Source organism: Oncorhynchus clarkii, chromosome 6 (genome assembly GCF_045791955.1).
Source record: "Oncorhynchus clarkii lewisi isolate Uvic-CL-2024 chromosome 6, UVic_Ocla_1.0, whole genome shotgun sequence".
Taxonomy (NCBI): domain Eukaryota; kingdom Metazoa; phylum Chordata; class Actinopteri; order Salmoniformes; family Salmonidae; genus Oncorhynchus; species Oncorhynchus clarkii.
The window spans coordinates 88,624,955-88,642,308 of NC_092152.1; the positions used below are offsets into that span (position 1 = coordinate 88,624,955).

The window sequence follows — 17,354 nt, forward strand, 5'->3', positions numbered from 1 at the left end:
CAGACAAGATGGAGAAGTGTCAGGTTTAAGGGTTGAGCAGGCAGAATGATGCAGAGACAGACAAGATGGAGAAGTGTCAGGTTTAAGGGTTGAGCAGGCAGAATGATGCAGAGACAGACAAGATGGAGAAGTGTCAGGTTTAAGGGTTGAGTAGGCAGAATGATGCAGAGACAGACAAGATGGAGAAGTGTCAGGTTTAAGGGTTGAGCAGACAGAAAAATGCAGAGACAGACAAGATGGAGAAGTGTCAGGTTTAAGGGTTGAGCAGGCAGAATGATGCAGAGACAGACAAGATGGAGAAGTGTCAGGTTTAAGGGTTGAGCAGGCAGAATGATGCAGAGACAGACAAGATGGAGAAGTGTCAGGTTTAAGGGTTGAGCAGGCAGAATGATGCAGAGACAGACTAAAAAAGGGACCGTTTTCTACATTTATTTTCATGTTGCCATGGTTTTCAATTGTCACCGTTTCAGTAATGACATTAACATATTCTTAATTCGTTTTCACAATTCAGTTAGAGTAACTGTCCAGTGAAAATCTCACTTTTAAAAGTTAATATTCTGTTAACTCATAATGCTGATGACTCGTCCTGTGGCCAAAGCATAAATTGGAAGGAAAAACCCATTTCAAAAATCCCACCTGAGATCTCAAACCCGGGGTATGCCCACACCATTCTGTTGTTGGGGTACACCCTCACCATTCTGTTGTTGGGGTACGCCCACACCATTCTGTTGTTGGGGTACGCCCACACCATTCTGTTGTTGGGGTTCACCCACACCATTCTGTTGTTGGGGTTCGCCCACACCATTCTGTTGTTGGGGTACACCCTCACCATTCTGTTGTTGGGGTTCTCCCTCACCATTCTGTTGTTGGGGTATGCCCACACCATTCTGTTGTTGGGGTACGCCCACACCATTCTGTTGTTGGGGTTCGCCCTCACCATTCTGTTGTTGGGGTTCGCCCACACCATTCTGTTGTTGGGGTTCGCCCACACCATTCTGTTGTTGGGGTATGCCCACACCATTCTGTTGTTGGGGTTCGCCCACACCATTCTGTTGTTGGGGTATGCCCACACCATTCTGTTGTTGGGGTACGCCCACACCATTCTGTTGTTGGGGTACGCCCACACCATTCTGTTGTTGGGGTTCGCCCACACCATTCTGTTGTTGGGGTTCACCCTCACCATTCTGTTGTTGGGGTACACCCTCACCATTCTGTTGTTGGGGTACGCCCACACCATTCTGTTGTTGGGGTACGCCCACACCATTCTGTTGTTGGGGTACGCCCACACCATTCTGTTGTTGGGGTACGCCCACACCATTCTGTTGTTGGGGTACGCCCACACCATTCTGTTGTTGTTGGGGTACGCCCACACCATTCTGTTGTTGGGGTTCACCCTCACCATTCTGTTGTTGGGGTTCACCCTCACCATTCTGTTGTTGGGGTTCGCCCACACCATTCTGTTGTTGGGGTTCACCCTCACCATTCTGTTGTTGGGGTTCACCCTCACCATTCTGTTGTTGGGGTACGCCCTCACCATTTTATTGTTGGGGTACGCCCACACTATTCTGTTGTTGGGGTACGCCCACACCACTTTGTTGTTGGGGTACGCCAGTGCTTAGTGGGCAAAATTAAACCTGTCATTTAACTGGAAAGGTTTGGATTTTTTATTAGGTTAACTCAAGCTAGAATACTAGCTCTGACCCAATGTGGGAAGTATGAATAAAGGCAAGCATTAACAGCATGAAACAGAATCTCTAACTCGTGAGTGTTACGATGATTCTGTGCACCGAAACAACGTTTCACTCTGGCCGGCTAGAGGCAGGAAAATAACCGCCTTTACGTGTGGAAACGATTTTCCTAAAATACCTTTCAAATCTTTTCCTACCAAACTGGATGGATAAACAGCAGCTTACTGCTAACACAGGAGCTATAGAATGATATAGTGCTGCAGTATAATGCTAACTGCTAACACAGGAGCTATATAATGATATAGTGCTGCAGTATAATGCTAACTGCTAACACAGGAGCTATAGAATAATATAGTGCTGCAGTATAATGCTAACTGCTAACACAGGAGCTATAGAATAATATAGTGCTGCAGTATAATGCTAACTGCTAACACAGGAGCTATAGAATAATATAGCCGTGCAGTATAATGCTAACTGCTAACACAGGAGCTATAGAATAATATAGTGCTGCAGTATAATGCTAACTGCTAACACAGGAGCTATAGAATAATATAGTGCTGCAGTATAATGCTAACTGCTAACACAGGAGCTATAGAATAATATAGTGCTGCAGTATAATGCTAACTGCTAACACAGGAGCTATAGAACAATATAGTGCTGCAGTATAATGCTAACTGCTAACACAGGAGCTATAGAATAATATAGTGCTGCAGTATAATGCTAACTGCTAACACAGGAGCTATAGAACAATATAGTGCTGCAGTATAATGCTAACTGCTAACACAGGAGCTATAGAACAATATAGTGCTGCAGTATAATGCTAACTGCTAACACAGGAGCTATAGAATAATATAGTGCTGCAGTATAATGCTAACTGCTAACACAGGAGCTATAGAACAATATAGTGCTGCAGTATAATGCTAACTGCTAACACAGGAGCTATAGAATAATATAGTGCTGCAGTATAATGCTAACTGCTAACACAGGAGCTATAGAGAGACAGAAAGAAAGAGAGAGAGAAAGAGAGAGAGAGAGAGAGAGAGAGAGAGAGAGAGAGAGAGAGAGAGAGAGAGAGAGAGACAGAGAGAGAGACAGAGAGAGAGAGAGAGAGAGAGAGGGAGAGAGAGAGAGAGAGAGAGAGAGACAGAGAGAGAGAGACAGAGAGAGAGAGAGAGAGAGAGAGAGAGAGAGGGAGAGAGAGAGATCAAAGAGAGAGAGAGCGAGACATCAAAGATGATAGGACTGTGCATGTCATAGAGATCACCTAATTCTATTGAATGATGTGGTGCATGTAGTCTGGGCTGATGTAACATATGTTAGAGATAGTAAACATGTATTAAAATGTCACTCCACATTGATATATTAGTTGAAAATACAAAATACAGATTTAAAAGCCACACCGTGGAACCACTCAAATAGAGTTGACACGCTGCATTAAGTCATAGGCAAAACATAGTACGTGATGTCATTTGGAATCAGCAGATGTGATCTTATATATCTTGCTGATCTATCACTGTACGGTTTCTGTTACTCAGAGGTGGCTGTGACAGATGCACCATGACACATCATCTTGGGTTTAATGAACAGAATATTTACAGATACAGTAGTTGGTTGCTTCAGTCTTTATCTGGTAGAGAACAAATAGTGACCTCTGCTGTTAAATGTTGGTCAAACAGCTGTTCCCAAAAAAAACAAAACATATATTTGTATTTAAATACACACGATAAGCCTACAATTTGACAAAGAAATCCACCGAATTTGATAAAACTGCATTGTTGGTTAAGGGCTTGTAGGTAAGCATTTCACGGTAAGGTCTACCTGTTGTATTCGGCGCATGTGACAAAATGCAATTTTTATTTGAATTTTGATTTGAGAGTGGATTGATAACGTTGGTTAATACTATCTCAGAAAGTAATGCCGTATAAAGACTGTAGATGTCGCTGTTGGAGAGATTGAGTTTTGAGTCAAAGATAGTGAGGAAACGAGAAAGCCGACATATTTATTTCTCAAAATTCGTTAGTGGCACAGACATAAATAATACTATTTTCATAAATCACACGTATACAAATAACGTATGAATAGCTATATTTTGAATAGGTGCATCGTCTTGTCTGAAATAATTTATCATTGTCTGAAAACAATTGCTGAATATTGGCTATGCGGGAACTTTTGTCGTCGAATATCTTTGCTCCTGTGGTCACGTGCCTGCAAACATTTAGAACAGGAAGTGATACTGTAGCATCAAGGAACCTACAATAAAATCCACAACAATGAGATTATTTAGATAGCTTCAGGTTTACTTCAGTTGTAAAGAAGCATCCAAGCTCTCGGAAAGATACACTCTTTCAGCCATTGAAGAGAAGAAGGGCCCTGCGGTGGAGGTTTTGTTAACAGGCTAACTTGAGTCGAAGTCGGACCAAGCCCCAAAATGACTGCATCTGTGTTTTTCGGGTGTACATTCATCGCTTTCGGCCCTGCCATTGCACTGTTCTTGTTTACTATTGCCAGGGACCCACTCCGAGTGATATTTCTTATCGCCGGGTAAGTAGCTAGTGTAACGTTAACTAAATAAATAGATAGCAAGCAAACCATCTAGATTTGGATAGTGTAGCCTTCTAGCCAACAGCAGTTAGCTGTTTATTAGAACTAGGTAGCCCAAAGGCTAATGCTAAATCACAAACAAAACCTCTTCTTTTTGGTCACACATTTCCGGACATGTGCTTTTGCTGTATTATAATTATTGACTGTTAAGTTTCTGCAAATATTAAACACAAACCACTGTTAGTTGGAGAGCTACTGGTCGCGCAATGTTTTGTTCCAGCCCAGCACTAAACCTAAATAGTCGCACATGCGCGACTACAGGTACCCCCCCTGTTTTTCTTTTACATTTTGTGGAGCACCCGTAGAATGTTTTGTTACACAATACAGTCATTCATGTATGTACTAGTTAGCGAAATATTATGTATGTGGCTATATGAGAAGTGTACAATGTGTATGACAGGGGTACCTTGCTATGTATGTATTATGTTGAGTGTGTATTGACCAGTGTCTCTTTTGTATACAGCAGTACTATGTGTCTAAAAAAAAAATCCTATTGGGAGACAAGTTCATCCAATCCTAAATTCTGTCCATTTCAGTGTGTGTGATGAACCTTTATTTTATGAGTGTTTCTATACCTAGTGTTAAACTCGTGTTCTTTTTTCTTCTTCTCTCTCTCCCAGGGCGTTCTTCTGGTTGTGTTCTCTGCTGCTGTCTTCACTAGTGTGGTTCATCACCGTTCAGATCAGCAACAAAGAGAGTTCCTCCCAGCAGAAAGGACTGCTCATATTCGGGGTGGTGCTCTCCGTGCTGCTGCAGGAGACTTTCCGCTTTGGCTACTACAAGCTGCTAAAGTAAGTTGCAGACCTGGGCTCAAAAACAGACCTGGGTTCATTTGCTTTAGCCTGTGTGGAGTGCTACATAGTCAGTGATGGCCGTTTTTTAACGTCACCTATGGGTCAATTTAAGCCCGACAAGCTCAAATCAAACCCAGATAAAGTATTTGAAATGATTTCAAATAGTATTTGAACCCAGGTGTAATAAGCCTATCCCCATGACCTGCTCAGCGATGCTGCTGCTCTACATTCTGGTCTTATATCCCTCAGGGGTTTTTTCCAGACTAACAGAGAAGAAGTCCATTGTTGAGAGGAATATCAGTGCTTTCAGAAAGTATTCACACCCTTTTTGAGTTATTCCACCTTTTGTTTTAAAATGGATAACATTTTATATTATTGGTCTCTGGCCTTGTGGAGATGTGGATTTATGCCCAACTCATCACGAATGCACACTAAACTTCTGTTAGAACGCTCTATTTTAATATAGGGCCTATTTCCCTTATGCATTCTGCCATTTCTTCCTAGAAGGGGCGGCAGGGTAGCCTAGTGGAGCGTTGGACTAGTAACCGGAAGGTTGCAAGTTCAAACCCTCGAGCTGACAAGGTACAAATCTGTCGTTCTGCCCCTGAACAGGCAGTTAACCCACTGTTCCTAGGCCGTCATAGAAAATAAGAATTTGTTCTTAACTGACTTGCCTAGTTAAATAAAGGTAAAATTAAAAAAAGAAGCATTATACTGCACGGCTATATTATTCTATATTGCTCCTGTGTTAGCAGTTAGCATTATACTGCAGAACTATATTATTCTATATTGCTCCTGTGTTAGCAGTTAGCATTATACTGCAGAACTATATTATTCTATATTGCTCCTGTGTTAGCAGTTAGCATTATACTGCAGCACTATATTATTCTATAGCTACTGTGTTAGCAGTTAGCATTATACTGCAGCACTATATTATTCTATATTGCTCCTGTGTTAGCAGTTAGCATTATACTGCAGCACTATATTATTCTATAGCTCCTGTGTTAGCAGTTAGCATTATACTGCACGGCTATATTATTCTATAGCTACTGTGTTAGCAGTTAGCATTATACTGCACGGCTATATTATTCTATAGCTCCTGTGTTAGCAATTAGCATTATACTGCATGGCTATATTATTCTATAGCTCCTGTTTTAGCAGTTAGCATTATACTGCACGGCTATATTATTCTATAACTCCTGTGTTAGCAGTTAGCATTATACTGCGCGGCTATATTATTCTATAGCTCCTGTGTTAGCAGTTAGCATTATACTGCACGGCTATATTATTCTATAGCTCCTGTTTTAGCAGTTAGCATTATACTGCACGGCTATATTATTCTATAACTCCTGTGTTAGCAGTTAGCATTATACTGCACGGCTATATTATTCTATAACTCCTGTGTTAGCAGTTAGCATTATACTGCACGGCTATATTATTCTATAACTCCTGTGTTAGCAATTAGCATTATACTGCACGGCTATATTATTCTATAGCTCCTGTGTTAGCAGTTAGCATTATACTGCACGGCTATATTATTCTATAGCTCCTGTGTTAGCAGTAAGCTGCTGTTTATCCATCATGCCCAGTTCGGTAGGAAAAGGTTTGAAAGGTATTTTAGGAAAATCGTTTCCACACGTAAAGGCGGTTATTTTCCTGCCTCTAGTTTCGGTGCACAGAATCATAGTAACACTCACGAGTTAGAGACTCTGAATAAAGGCAAGCATTAACAGTATGAAACAGACTTCCCACATTGGGTCAGAGCTCCGTGTGTCTTGTCTGTGTCGTTTATTTGTGCGGCAGGAGCGCGCTCTCCGTTGCTCACCACTATATGTTACTGGGTTGCCGATGTTTAACGTGTGCCCAACTTTTTAAAGGGTACGTGGAAGTGGTTCCGTCTGTTTTAGACAGGATGTAGTAATGGGGTAATTAATGAGGACGACAGTTGAATTTTGTTTACCAGTTATCTGCTTACTCGTCATTGGACATGGGTATGGCCCAGGGAGGGGCTAGAGGATATAAGCGCCAGTTTTGGGATTTCTGGGTAGATTGGGGAGGCTGCTTGAGCCAGATCCACCCTCTACCTATAAGAGCTATGGAAGCTACAGGATAAGCCAGTTTATTTAGTTTGAGAAGTCTATTGTCTACCTGTTTTGTGTTGTCAATAGGAAATGCTGGCTATCACACCTTTGCACCAGGATCTTCTGCATCCTTCTGAATATTTGCCCTTAAGACCGCATCTCTACGTTACCCATGGTTACACACAATACCTAATTTCAAAATGGAATTATGATTTTCAATTTTTTTTTACAAATTAAAAACGAAAAGCTTAAATGTCTTGAGTCGGTAAGTATTCAACCCTGTTTGTTATGGCAAACCTAAATTAGGTTCGGGAGTAAAAATGGGTTTAAATAAGTTGCATGGACTCACTCTGTGTGCTATAAATAGTGTTTAAGAAGATTTTTGAATGAATACCTCATCTTTGTACCCCACACATACAATTATCTGTAAGGTCCCTCAGTCGAGCAGTGAATTTCAAACACCGATTCAACCACACAGACCAGGGAGATTTTCCAACGCCTCACAAAGAAGGGCACCTATTGGTAGATGAAATAAAAAAAGCAGACGTTGAATATCCCTTTGAGCATGGTGAAGTTATTAATTACACTTTGGATGGTGTATCAATACACCCCATTCACTACAAAGATACAGGCGTCCTTCCTAACGCAGTTGCCAGAGAGGAAAGAAACCACTCAGGGATTTCACCATGAGGCCAATGGTGACTTTAAAACAGTTACAGAGTTTAATGGCTGTAAAAGGAGAAACCTGAGGATGGGATCAACATCATTGTAGTTACTCCACAATACTAACCTAAATGACAGAGTGAAAAGAAGGAAGTCTGTACAGAATATTCCAAAACATGCATCCAACAAGGCAAGTAATACTGAAAAGAATGTGGCAAAACGCTCAACTTTTTCTCCTGAAAACAAAGTGTTATGTTTGGGGCAAAAACAACAGATTACTGAGTACCACTCTCCATGTTTTCAAGCATAGTGGTGGCTGCGTCATGTTATGGGTATGGCTTGTAATTGTTAAGGACAAGTTTTTCAGGATAAAAAAATAAATGGAATGGCGCTAAGCACAGGCAAAATCATAGAGGAAAACCTGGTTCAGTCTGTTTTTCCACCAGACACTGGGAGATGAATTCACCTTTCAGCAGGACAATAACCTAAAACACAATGCCAAATCTACACTGGAGTTGCTTACCAAGAAGACGGTGAATGGCCGAGTTACAGTTTTGACTTAAATCTACTTTGAAAATCTATGACCTTTTAAAAGACCTGAAAATGATTGCTTTATCTAGCAATGATCAACAACCAATTTGACAGAGCTTGAAGAATTTTGAAAATAATAATGGGAAAATGTTGCACAGGTGTGGAAAGCTCGAAGAGACTCATCCAGAAAGACTCACAGCTGTAAATCGCTACCAAAGGTGATTCTACAAAGTATTGACTCAGGGATGTGAATACTTATGTAAATGAAATATTTCTGTATTTTAATTTTCTATACATTTGCTAATATTTCTAGAAACATCTTTTTTTCACTTTGTCGTTTTGGGGTATAATGTGTGAGAATCTATTTAATCCATTTTGAATTCAGGCTGTAACACAACCAAATGTGGAATAAGTCAAGGGGTATGAATACTTTCTGAAGGCACTTCCAGTAGCTGACAGATTCTGCCTGTTTTCATAGCTTTTGTTGGAAGAGAAACTTGGACGCTTAATGATAGCGGATGGACGCTTAATGATAGCGGATGGACGCTTAATGATAGCGGATGGACGCTTAATGATAGCGGATGGACGCTTAATGATAGCGGATGGACGCTTAATGATAGCGGATGGACGCTTAATGATAGCGGATGGACGCTTAATGATAGCGGATGGACACTTAATGATAGCGGATGGACACTTAATGATAGCGGATGGACACTTAATGATAGCGGATGGACACTTAATGATAGCGGATGGACACTCAGTGATTCAACGATAGTTTGACTTAGTTTTTAGTGTTGGAGAAACATGGAAACTGTAGTATAATGAAGGGTTGGGTTTGGGTGATACTATATTTGATGATACTGTAGTTTGATTGTTGTGCTATTTCTTTGTTTTACAGGAAGGCAAACGAAGGCTTGCTCATGTTGAGTGCAGAGGAAACGATGCCGATCTCCATACGGCAACTAGCCTATGGTATGTGGAAGAAGACCAAAAATTAACTCATGTGCATAACATTATGAATAGAAGCAGATGGAAGATATTAGATTATGAATAGAAGCAGATATTAGAGATTATGAATAGAAGCAGATATTAGCGATTTATGAGTAGAAGCAGATGGAAGATATTAGAGATTATGAATAGAAGCAGATGGAAGATATTAGCTTTGAGGCAGAGTTTTGTAGCCCCTTTTCCTCTGTGGTAGCAGTTATCATGGTTCATATTACATTAAAACCCTCATAGCTGTTATTTTAGACCGTAGAGTGCCATTACATCTTTCCCTGTTGTTGTCCGTCTCCCCAGTGTCTGATAGTGTCTCTGTTGTCTGTTTTCCCCAGTGTCTGGGCTGGGGTTCGGCTTCATGAGTGGAGCGTTCTCAATGGTCAATATCCTGGCCGATTCTGTTGGCCCCGGCACCATTGGTATCCATGGAGACTCCCAACACTACTTCCTGTCCTCAGGTACTGTATGAGTCTGCCATGTTTTAAAATGTACTTAATAGCCTGAAACCACACAAGAAGACATGTTTTATTCCACTAACTTTTCTGACGGTAGTCTTTTTTATTTTAATTTAATTTTTATATTTTACCCCCCCTTTTCTCCCCAATTTCATGAGATCCAATTTTCATCTTGTCTCATCGCTGCAACTCCCCAACGGGCTCGGGAGAGGCGAAGGTCGAGTCACGTGTCCTCCGAAACATGACCCACCAAACCGTGCTTCTTAATACACGCCCACTTAACCCGGAAGCCAGCCGCACCAATGTGTCAGAGGAAACGGAGTTCTACTGACGACCGAAGTCAGCCTGCAGGTGCCCGGCCCGCCACAAGGTGTCGCTAGATCGCGATGATCCAAGTAAAGCCCCACCGGCCACACTGCTCGCGCACCCCAACGAGAAGTCCTTTCTATTTGTGAAGCAGATCGCGCTGCAAGTCCTGCCTCTCTCATCTCCTCATTGGTTTATAGAAGCTAGCTAAATAGGACAAATTAGCAAGCTAGCTAAATAGGACAAATTAGCAAGCTAGCTAAATAGGACAAATTAGCAAGCTAGCTAAATAGGACAAATTAGCAAGCTAGCTAAATAGGACAAATTTAGCTAGCAAGTGCAAGCCAGCTAGCTAAATTGCCATAAATGTTTAATGCTTCTCGACCTGTCCCCAAATTAATGTAATTGGTTCAGAGTTTGTTTTGATATTTTAACATGCGTGTCGTGATCGTGTTTGGTGTGGAGGGACAAAATACAGTTATGCACGATGGCGCACGCGTACAGCCGGTTTGGGTTCCGTGTTAGACGGCTGCACCACTACGGAGGCCTAGTAGTCATTTTTCTGATTGACCTGAGGCTAACTCTGTCTCCCTATAGCCTTCATGACCATGGCCATCATCCTGAGGCTAACTCTCTCTCTGTCTCCCCTACAGCCTTCATGGCCATCATCCTGAGGCTAGCTCTGTCTCCCTACAGCCTTCATGACCATGGCCATCATCCTGAGGCTAACTCTCTCTCTGTCTCCCCTATAGCCTTCATGACCATGGCCATCATCCTGAGGCTAGCTCTCTCTGTCTCCCCTACAGCCTTCATGACCATGGCCATCATCCTGAGGCTAACTCTCTCTGTCTCCCCTACAGCCTTCATGACCATGGCCATCATCCTGAGGCTAACTCTCTCTCTGTCTCCCCTACAGCCTTCATGACCATGGCCATCATCCTGAGGCTAACTCTCTCTCTGTCTCCCCTACAGCCTTCATGGCCATCATCCTGAGGCTAGCTCTGTCTCCCTACAGCCTTCATGACCATGGCCATCATCCTGAGGCTAACTCTCTCTCTGTCTCCCCTATAGCCTTCATGACCATGGCCATCATCCTGAGGCTAGCTCTCTCTGTCTCCCCTACAGCCTTCATGACCATGGCCATCATCCTGAGGCTAACTCTCTCTGTCTCCCCTACAGCCTTCATGACCATGGCCATCATCCTGAGGCTAACTCTCTCTCTGTCTCCCCTACAGCCTTCATGACCATGGCCATCATCCTAAGGCTAACTCTCTCTCTGTCTCCCCTATAGCCTTCATGACCATGGCCGTCATCCTGAGGCTAACTCTGTCTCCCTACAGCCTTCATGACCATGGCCATCATCCTGAGGCTAACTCTCTCTCTGTCTCCCCTATAGCCTTCATGACCATGGCCATCATCCTGAGGCTAACTCTGTCTCCCTATAGCCTTCATGACCATGGCCATCATCCTGAGGCTAACTCTCTCTGTCTCCCCTACAGCCTTCATGACCATGGCCATCATCCTGAGGCTAACTCTGTCTCCCCTACAGCCTTCATGACCATGGCCATCATCCTGAGGCTAACTCTCTCTCTGTCTCCCCTACAGCCTTCATGACCATGGCCATCATCCTAAGGCTAACTCTCTCTGTCTCCCCTACAGCCTTCATGACCATGGCCATCATCCTGAGGCTAACTCTGTCTCCCTACAGCCTTCATGACCATGGCCATCATCCTGAGGCTAGCTCTGTCTCCCTACAGCCTTCATGACCATCATCCTGAGGCTAACTCTCTCTCTGTCTCCCCTACAGCCTTCATGACCATGGCCATCATCCTAAGGCTAACTCTCTCTCTGTCTCCCCTACAGCCTTCATGACCATGGCCATCATCCTGAGGCTAACTCTCTCTCTGTCTCCCCTACAGCCTTCATGACCATGGCCATCATCCTGCTCCACATGTTCTGGGGTGTGGTGTTCTTTGATTCCTGTGAGAAACAACACTGGTGGTCTCTGGCTGTGGTCGTCATCAGCCACCTCCTCGTCTCCTGTCTGGTAAGTCAGAAAAGAGACAGAAAGGATGGCTGGCTGGATGGATAGACCGATACAGTAGATCATTGTGTTCATGCTGTAGGTGGACTTGACTGATGGGTTGATGAATAAATACTCAGAAGTAAATGTGTGTTGGCAGTAGTCTTACATCCTAGTACTTTTTCTTACTTAGTAACATCTTCATCCCCGTTGGGACATAATGTCACAAAGGCTCCTCCACTGATTCCTGTCCTTCACCACAGCACTTCAAATGGGACAAAACATGTCCCCATAGTAACTCAGCCGTTGTTGTCATGTCTCTCCCCAGACGTTCTAGAACCCTCAGTATTTTTTTCTCCCAGAGGTTCCTGAACCAGAACCTTCTGTAGGAATTTCCCCAGAGATCCAAAACTCATCAGTCTTTGTTATTTCTCTCCTAGACATTCTAGAACCCTCAGTATTTCCCCAGAGATCCGTAACTCATCAGTATTTGTTATTTCTCTCCTAGACATTCCAGAACCCTCAGTACGTGGGCAGCCTGGTTCCCACCTACATCATCGTGTTCCTCGTGGGTCTCTGGGCGTTCTTCTGCTCCGGGGGATCTCTCCGGAACCTTAAACTCTGCCTTACCTGCAAAGACAAGGACTTCCTGTTGGCCAACCACCGGCCCAGATAACAGAACACCACTAAAGACACACACACACACACACACACACTGTATGGGGACACTATCCAACAGGACACAAACAAATAAATAAGTTAAAGACAAACTGGGTCAATGATATGTCTCTCCCCTTCCCCACCATGTGTTCTATGTTTGTGGTGCTGGGTACTGGAAATAGGCTCCAGGGTTGTAGTTTAGAGTAAATATTGTTTAAACACCTTTTTTTATTTAGTGAAGGGCAGATGTATTACACTGCATTAGTAATAGAATAATCTAGAGGATCCTACTTTTGTTACCACTACATCCTTGGCAGACACTGCTCAGAATGGTTGATTAACTTTTTACAGGTGGGGGGGAGATGGTGACAAACACATTTGATCTGTGTGTAGTTTTAAAATGTAGGGTATGTAGTTCCTTAACGAGACGGTACCTATTTGACACCAGACGGGTCTCTGGATCTGTGCCTTCTACAGTAATGATGAGGCAGCTTAGTGTTTTGGCCCTGTATTCATAAAGCATCCGAGTAGAAGCGCTGATCTAGGATCAGACCCCCCCCCCCCATGTAATCTTACTCATTATAATCTAGGATCAGACCCCCCCCATGTCCATGTAATCTTATTCATTATAATCTAGGATCAGACCCCCCCCCCCCCCCATGTCCATGTAATCTTATTCATTATAATCTAGGATCAGACCCCCCCCCTCCTCCCCATGTCCATGTAATCTTACTCATTATAATCTAGGATCAGACCCACCTCCGACCCCATGTAATCTTATTCATTATAATCTAGGATCAGACCCCCCTCCCCCATGTAATCTTATTCATTATAATCTAGGATCAGACCCCCCTCCCCCATGTAATTTTATTCATTATAATCTAGGATCAGATCCCCCCCCTCCCCCATGTGATCTTATTGGTTCTGATCTGAAAGGCTAAACTGATCCTACAGTAGATCAGCAGGTCTAAACTGATCCTACAGTAGATCGGCAGGTCTAAACTGATCCTACAGTAGATCGGCAGGTCTAAAATGATCCTACAGCCGATCGGCAGGTCTAAACTGATCCCACAGTAGATCGGCAGGTTTAAACTGATCCTACAGCCGATCGGCAGGTCTAAACTGATCCTACAGTCGATCGGCAGGTCTAAACTGATCCTACAGTCGATCGGCAGGTCTAAACTGATCCTACAGTCGATCGGCAGGTCTTAACTGATCCTACAGTAGATCGGCAGGTCTGAACTGATCCTACAGCAGATCAGCAGGTCTGAACTGATCCTACAGCAGATCAGCAGGTCTAAACTGATCCTACAGCAGGTCTAAACTGATCCTACAGCAGATCAGCAGGTCTAAACTGATCCTACAGCAGATCAGCAGGTTGAAACTGATCCTACAGTAGATCGGCAGGTCGAAACTGATCCTACAGTAGATCGGCAGGTCGAAACTGATCCTACAGCAGATCAGCAGGTCTAAACTGATCCTTCAGCAGGTCTAAACTGATCCTACAGCAGATCAGCAGGTTTAAACTGATCCTACAGCAGGTCTAAACTGATCCTACAGCAGATCAGCAGGTCTAAACTGATCCTACAGCAGGTCTAAACTGATCCTACAGCAGATCAGCAGGTCTGAACTGATCCTACAGCAGGTCTAAACTGATCCTACAGCAGGTCTAAACTGATCGTACAGTAGATCAGTAGGTCTAAACTGATCCCACAGTAGATCAGCAGGTCTAAACTGATCGTACAGTAGATCGGCAGGTCTAAACTGATCCTACAGCAGGTCTAAACTGATCCTACAGCAGGTCTAAACTGATCCTACAGCAGGTCTAAACTGATCCTACAGCAGGTCTAAACTGATCCTACAGCAGGTCTAAACTGATCCTACAGCAGGTCTAAACTGATCCTACAGCAGATCAGCAGGTCGACTATGAGATGCTTTATAAATAGACGGCCCTAGATTGTCTTTAAGTGTTTCATCGATATCAGACCTGTGATGTTTTGTATCCAGTTCGTGTTTCTGTCTCCTGCTGTGTTAGTCGTCAGTCTGGCAGGGCAGTCTGGCAGGGCAGCCGTGTCGTTCTCCTGTTTTAGATGAGTCGGTAGTACGATACAATACAACAGTGTTTTGCATATCAACAACTTACTTTTCGTAAACTCCCCCCAAACAAAAGCAAATTCCTCCCGAGAACGAAAGCAGCATATTAGGATGACACTGAGTTAGGATTTTTTGTTTGTTTGTTGTAAACATTAAGTTATGAGCTGTTTCAAAAATGAAGTTCTGATTGAAACTGAAAATATGTCAGATGTGGTGTGTTTGTTGTTCGATAGTCCAGATGAATATATTCGGCCTAAAACCTACACAAATATAAATATTGACCTGATGATGATGATGATGATGATGATGATGAGTGTTTTTATATGAATGATGTGCTTTACATACTGATTTAGTGCTGCTAAGCTAAATGTTTATTTTATTTGTATTCATCACACTGACCTCAAGGGTTGGTCTGATCTAGTTGGCTTTAGGACGGGTGTTTATGGGTTGGACATACAGGGGGCCAGTTTCCCCAGACCCAGGGTAAGCTTATTCCTGGACTGAAAAGCACTTTTAACTTAAAAAAAAAAAATCTCAACTGAGAATGTTTTATTTTATTTTTAGAAGTGGCTTAACTTTTTGTCTGAGTAAACAGACCCAAACTGTAGCACCCTGTTCAGTCCTGACTTCTATTTTAGTCAAATATTCCCATTGAAATCAATGCAAACTGATGACTAAGTGAACATTTGAAAATGCGCATCCTCCCTTTCAAATATTCCCATTGACATCAATGCAAACTGATGACGATCCTCCCTTTTCAAATATTCCCATTGAAATCAATGCAAACTGATGACGATCCTCCCTTTCAAATATTCCCATTGACATCAATGCAAACTGATGACGATCCTCCCTTTCAAATATTCCCATTGAAATCAATGCAAACTGATGACGATCTTCCCTTTCAAATATTCCCATTGACATCAATGCAAACTGATGACGATCCTCCCTTTTCAAAGAAGACATGCCCTTGAGGAACAAATTATTGAATATGTACATGTACCACGTTGTTGTTGATGAATTAGCTGATTCTTCTAGGCAGTGAGTAAGACCTGTGGGGAAACAAAAAATCCTTTAGAGATCTCAACGGAAGTTAGTTTAAACTAGGCTGCAATAATTTAGTGACAAAATGAAACGAGTCACCTCACTTGTCGTGGTTTTAAAATGTTTTTCCCTGACCTGGGTCATATATATGGAGCTGTACAGCTTTAAACATAATAGTGGAGAACTCCCAGCCAATAGTATCAGCCTCTCAGGGTTGAAGGTCACGGATATGCAAATGAGCTGTATGTTCCTGTTTTGACTTGTGCCTGCGTGCACCCTGTTGTTTCACCATGCTTCTGTATTGATATACATGTAAAAGTAGTAGCACGTCGTTCTCCATTGTTCTCAAGTTAATTCTACCGTGTCATCAAGAGCACAACAACCTGTATGTACATAGGTGATGACAAAACTGTTCCCTCTGATTTTGTTTTTAAAATGTGTATATAATATTGTTTCTAAATGACTATTTAACCCTCTGTGATCTTACATCTCCTAGTTTCCATTGTACATAGGAAAATAAAACTGTTAAAGAAACGTTGGAGGTCCTTTAACATCTGATGGAGTTATGTCTTGTGTTGGGCTGATGGAGTTGGGTCTTGTGTTGGGCTGATGGAGTTGGGTCTTGTGTTGGGCTGATGGAGTTGGGTCTTGTGTTGGGCTGATGGAGTTGGGTCTTGTGTTGGGCTGATGGAGTTGGGTCTTGTGTTGGGCTGATGGAGTTGGGTCTTGTGTTGGGCTGATGGAGTTGGGTCTTGTGTTGGGCTGATGGAGTTGGGTCTTGTGTTGGGCTGATGGAGTTGGGTCTTGTGTTGGGCTGATGGAGTTGGGTCTTGTGTTGGGCTGATGGAGTTGGGTCTTGTGTTGGGCTGATGGAGTTGGGTCTTGTGTTGGGCTGATGGAGTTGGGTCTTGTGTTGGGCTGATGGAGTTGGGTCTTGTGTTGGGCTGATGGAGTTGGGTCTTGTGTTGGGCTGATGGAGTTGGGTCTTGTGTTGGGCTGATGGAGTTGGGTCTTGTGTTGGGCTGATGGAGTTGGGTCTTGTGTTGGGCTGATGGAGTTGGGTCTTGTGTTGGGCTGATGGAGTTGGGTCTTGTGTTGGGCTGATGGAGTTGGGTCTTGTGTTGGGCTGATGGAGTTGGGTCTTGTGTTGGGCTGATGGAGTTGGGTCTTGTGTTGGGCCGAGGTCCTTTAACCAACCTGAGTGAACTCTACTCTCACCACTGTAGAGTCAGGTTCATCATAACCATCCTGAGTGAACTCTCTACTCTCACCACTGTAGAGTCAGGTTCATCATAACCAACCTGAGTGAACTCTCTACTCTCACCACTGTAGAGTCAGGTTCATCATAACCATCCTGAGTGAACTCTCTACTCTCACCACTGTAGAGTCAGGTTCATCATAACCATCCTGAGTGAACT

General features: G+C 43.2%; 1 protein-coding gene across 1 annotated transcript; it reads left to right on the plus strand.

The window, feature by feature from the left end:
• The first annotated feature begins 3,895 nt into the window (after positions 1-3,895).
• Positions 3,896-12,911, plus strand: LOC139411774 (gamma-secretase subunit Aph-1b). Its single transcript, XM_071158509.1, has 6 exons — positions 3,896-4,229; positions 4,910-5,080; positions 9,257-9,330; positions 9,693-9,815; positions 12,038-12,165; positions 12,650-12,911. Exons 1-6 carry the CDS (start codon positions 4,117-4,119, stop codon positions 12,815-12,817), a joined length of 777 nt encoding a protein of 258 aa, XP_071014610.1. The 5' UTR covers positions 3,896-4,116; the 3' UTR covers positions 12,818-12,911.
• Positions 12,912-17,354: the final 4,443 nt, after the last annotated feature.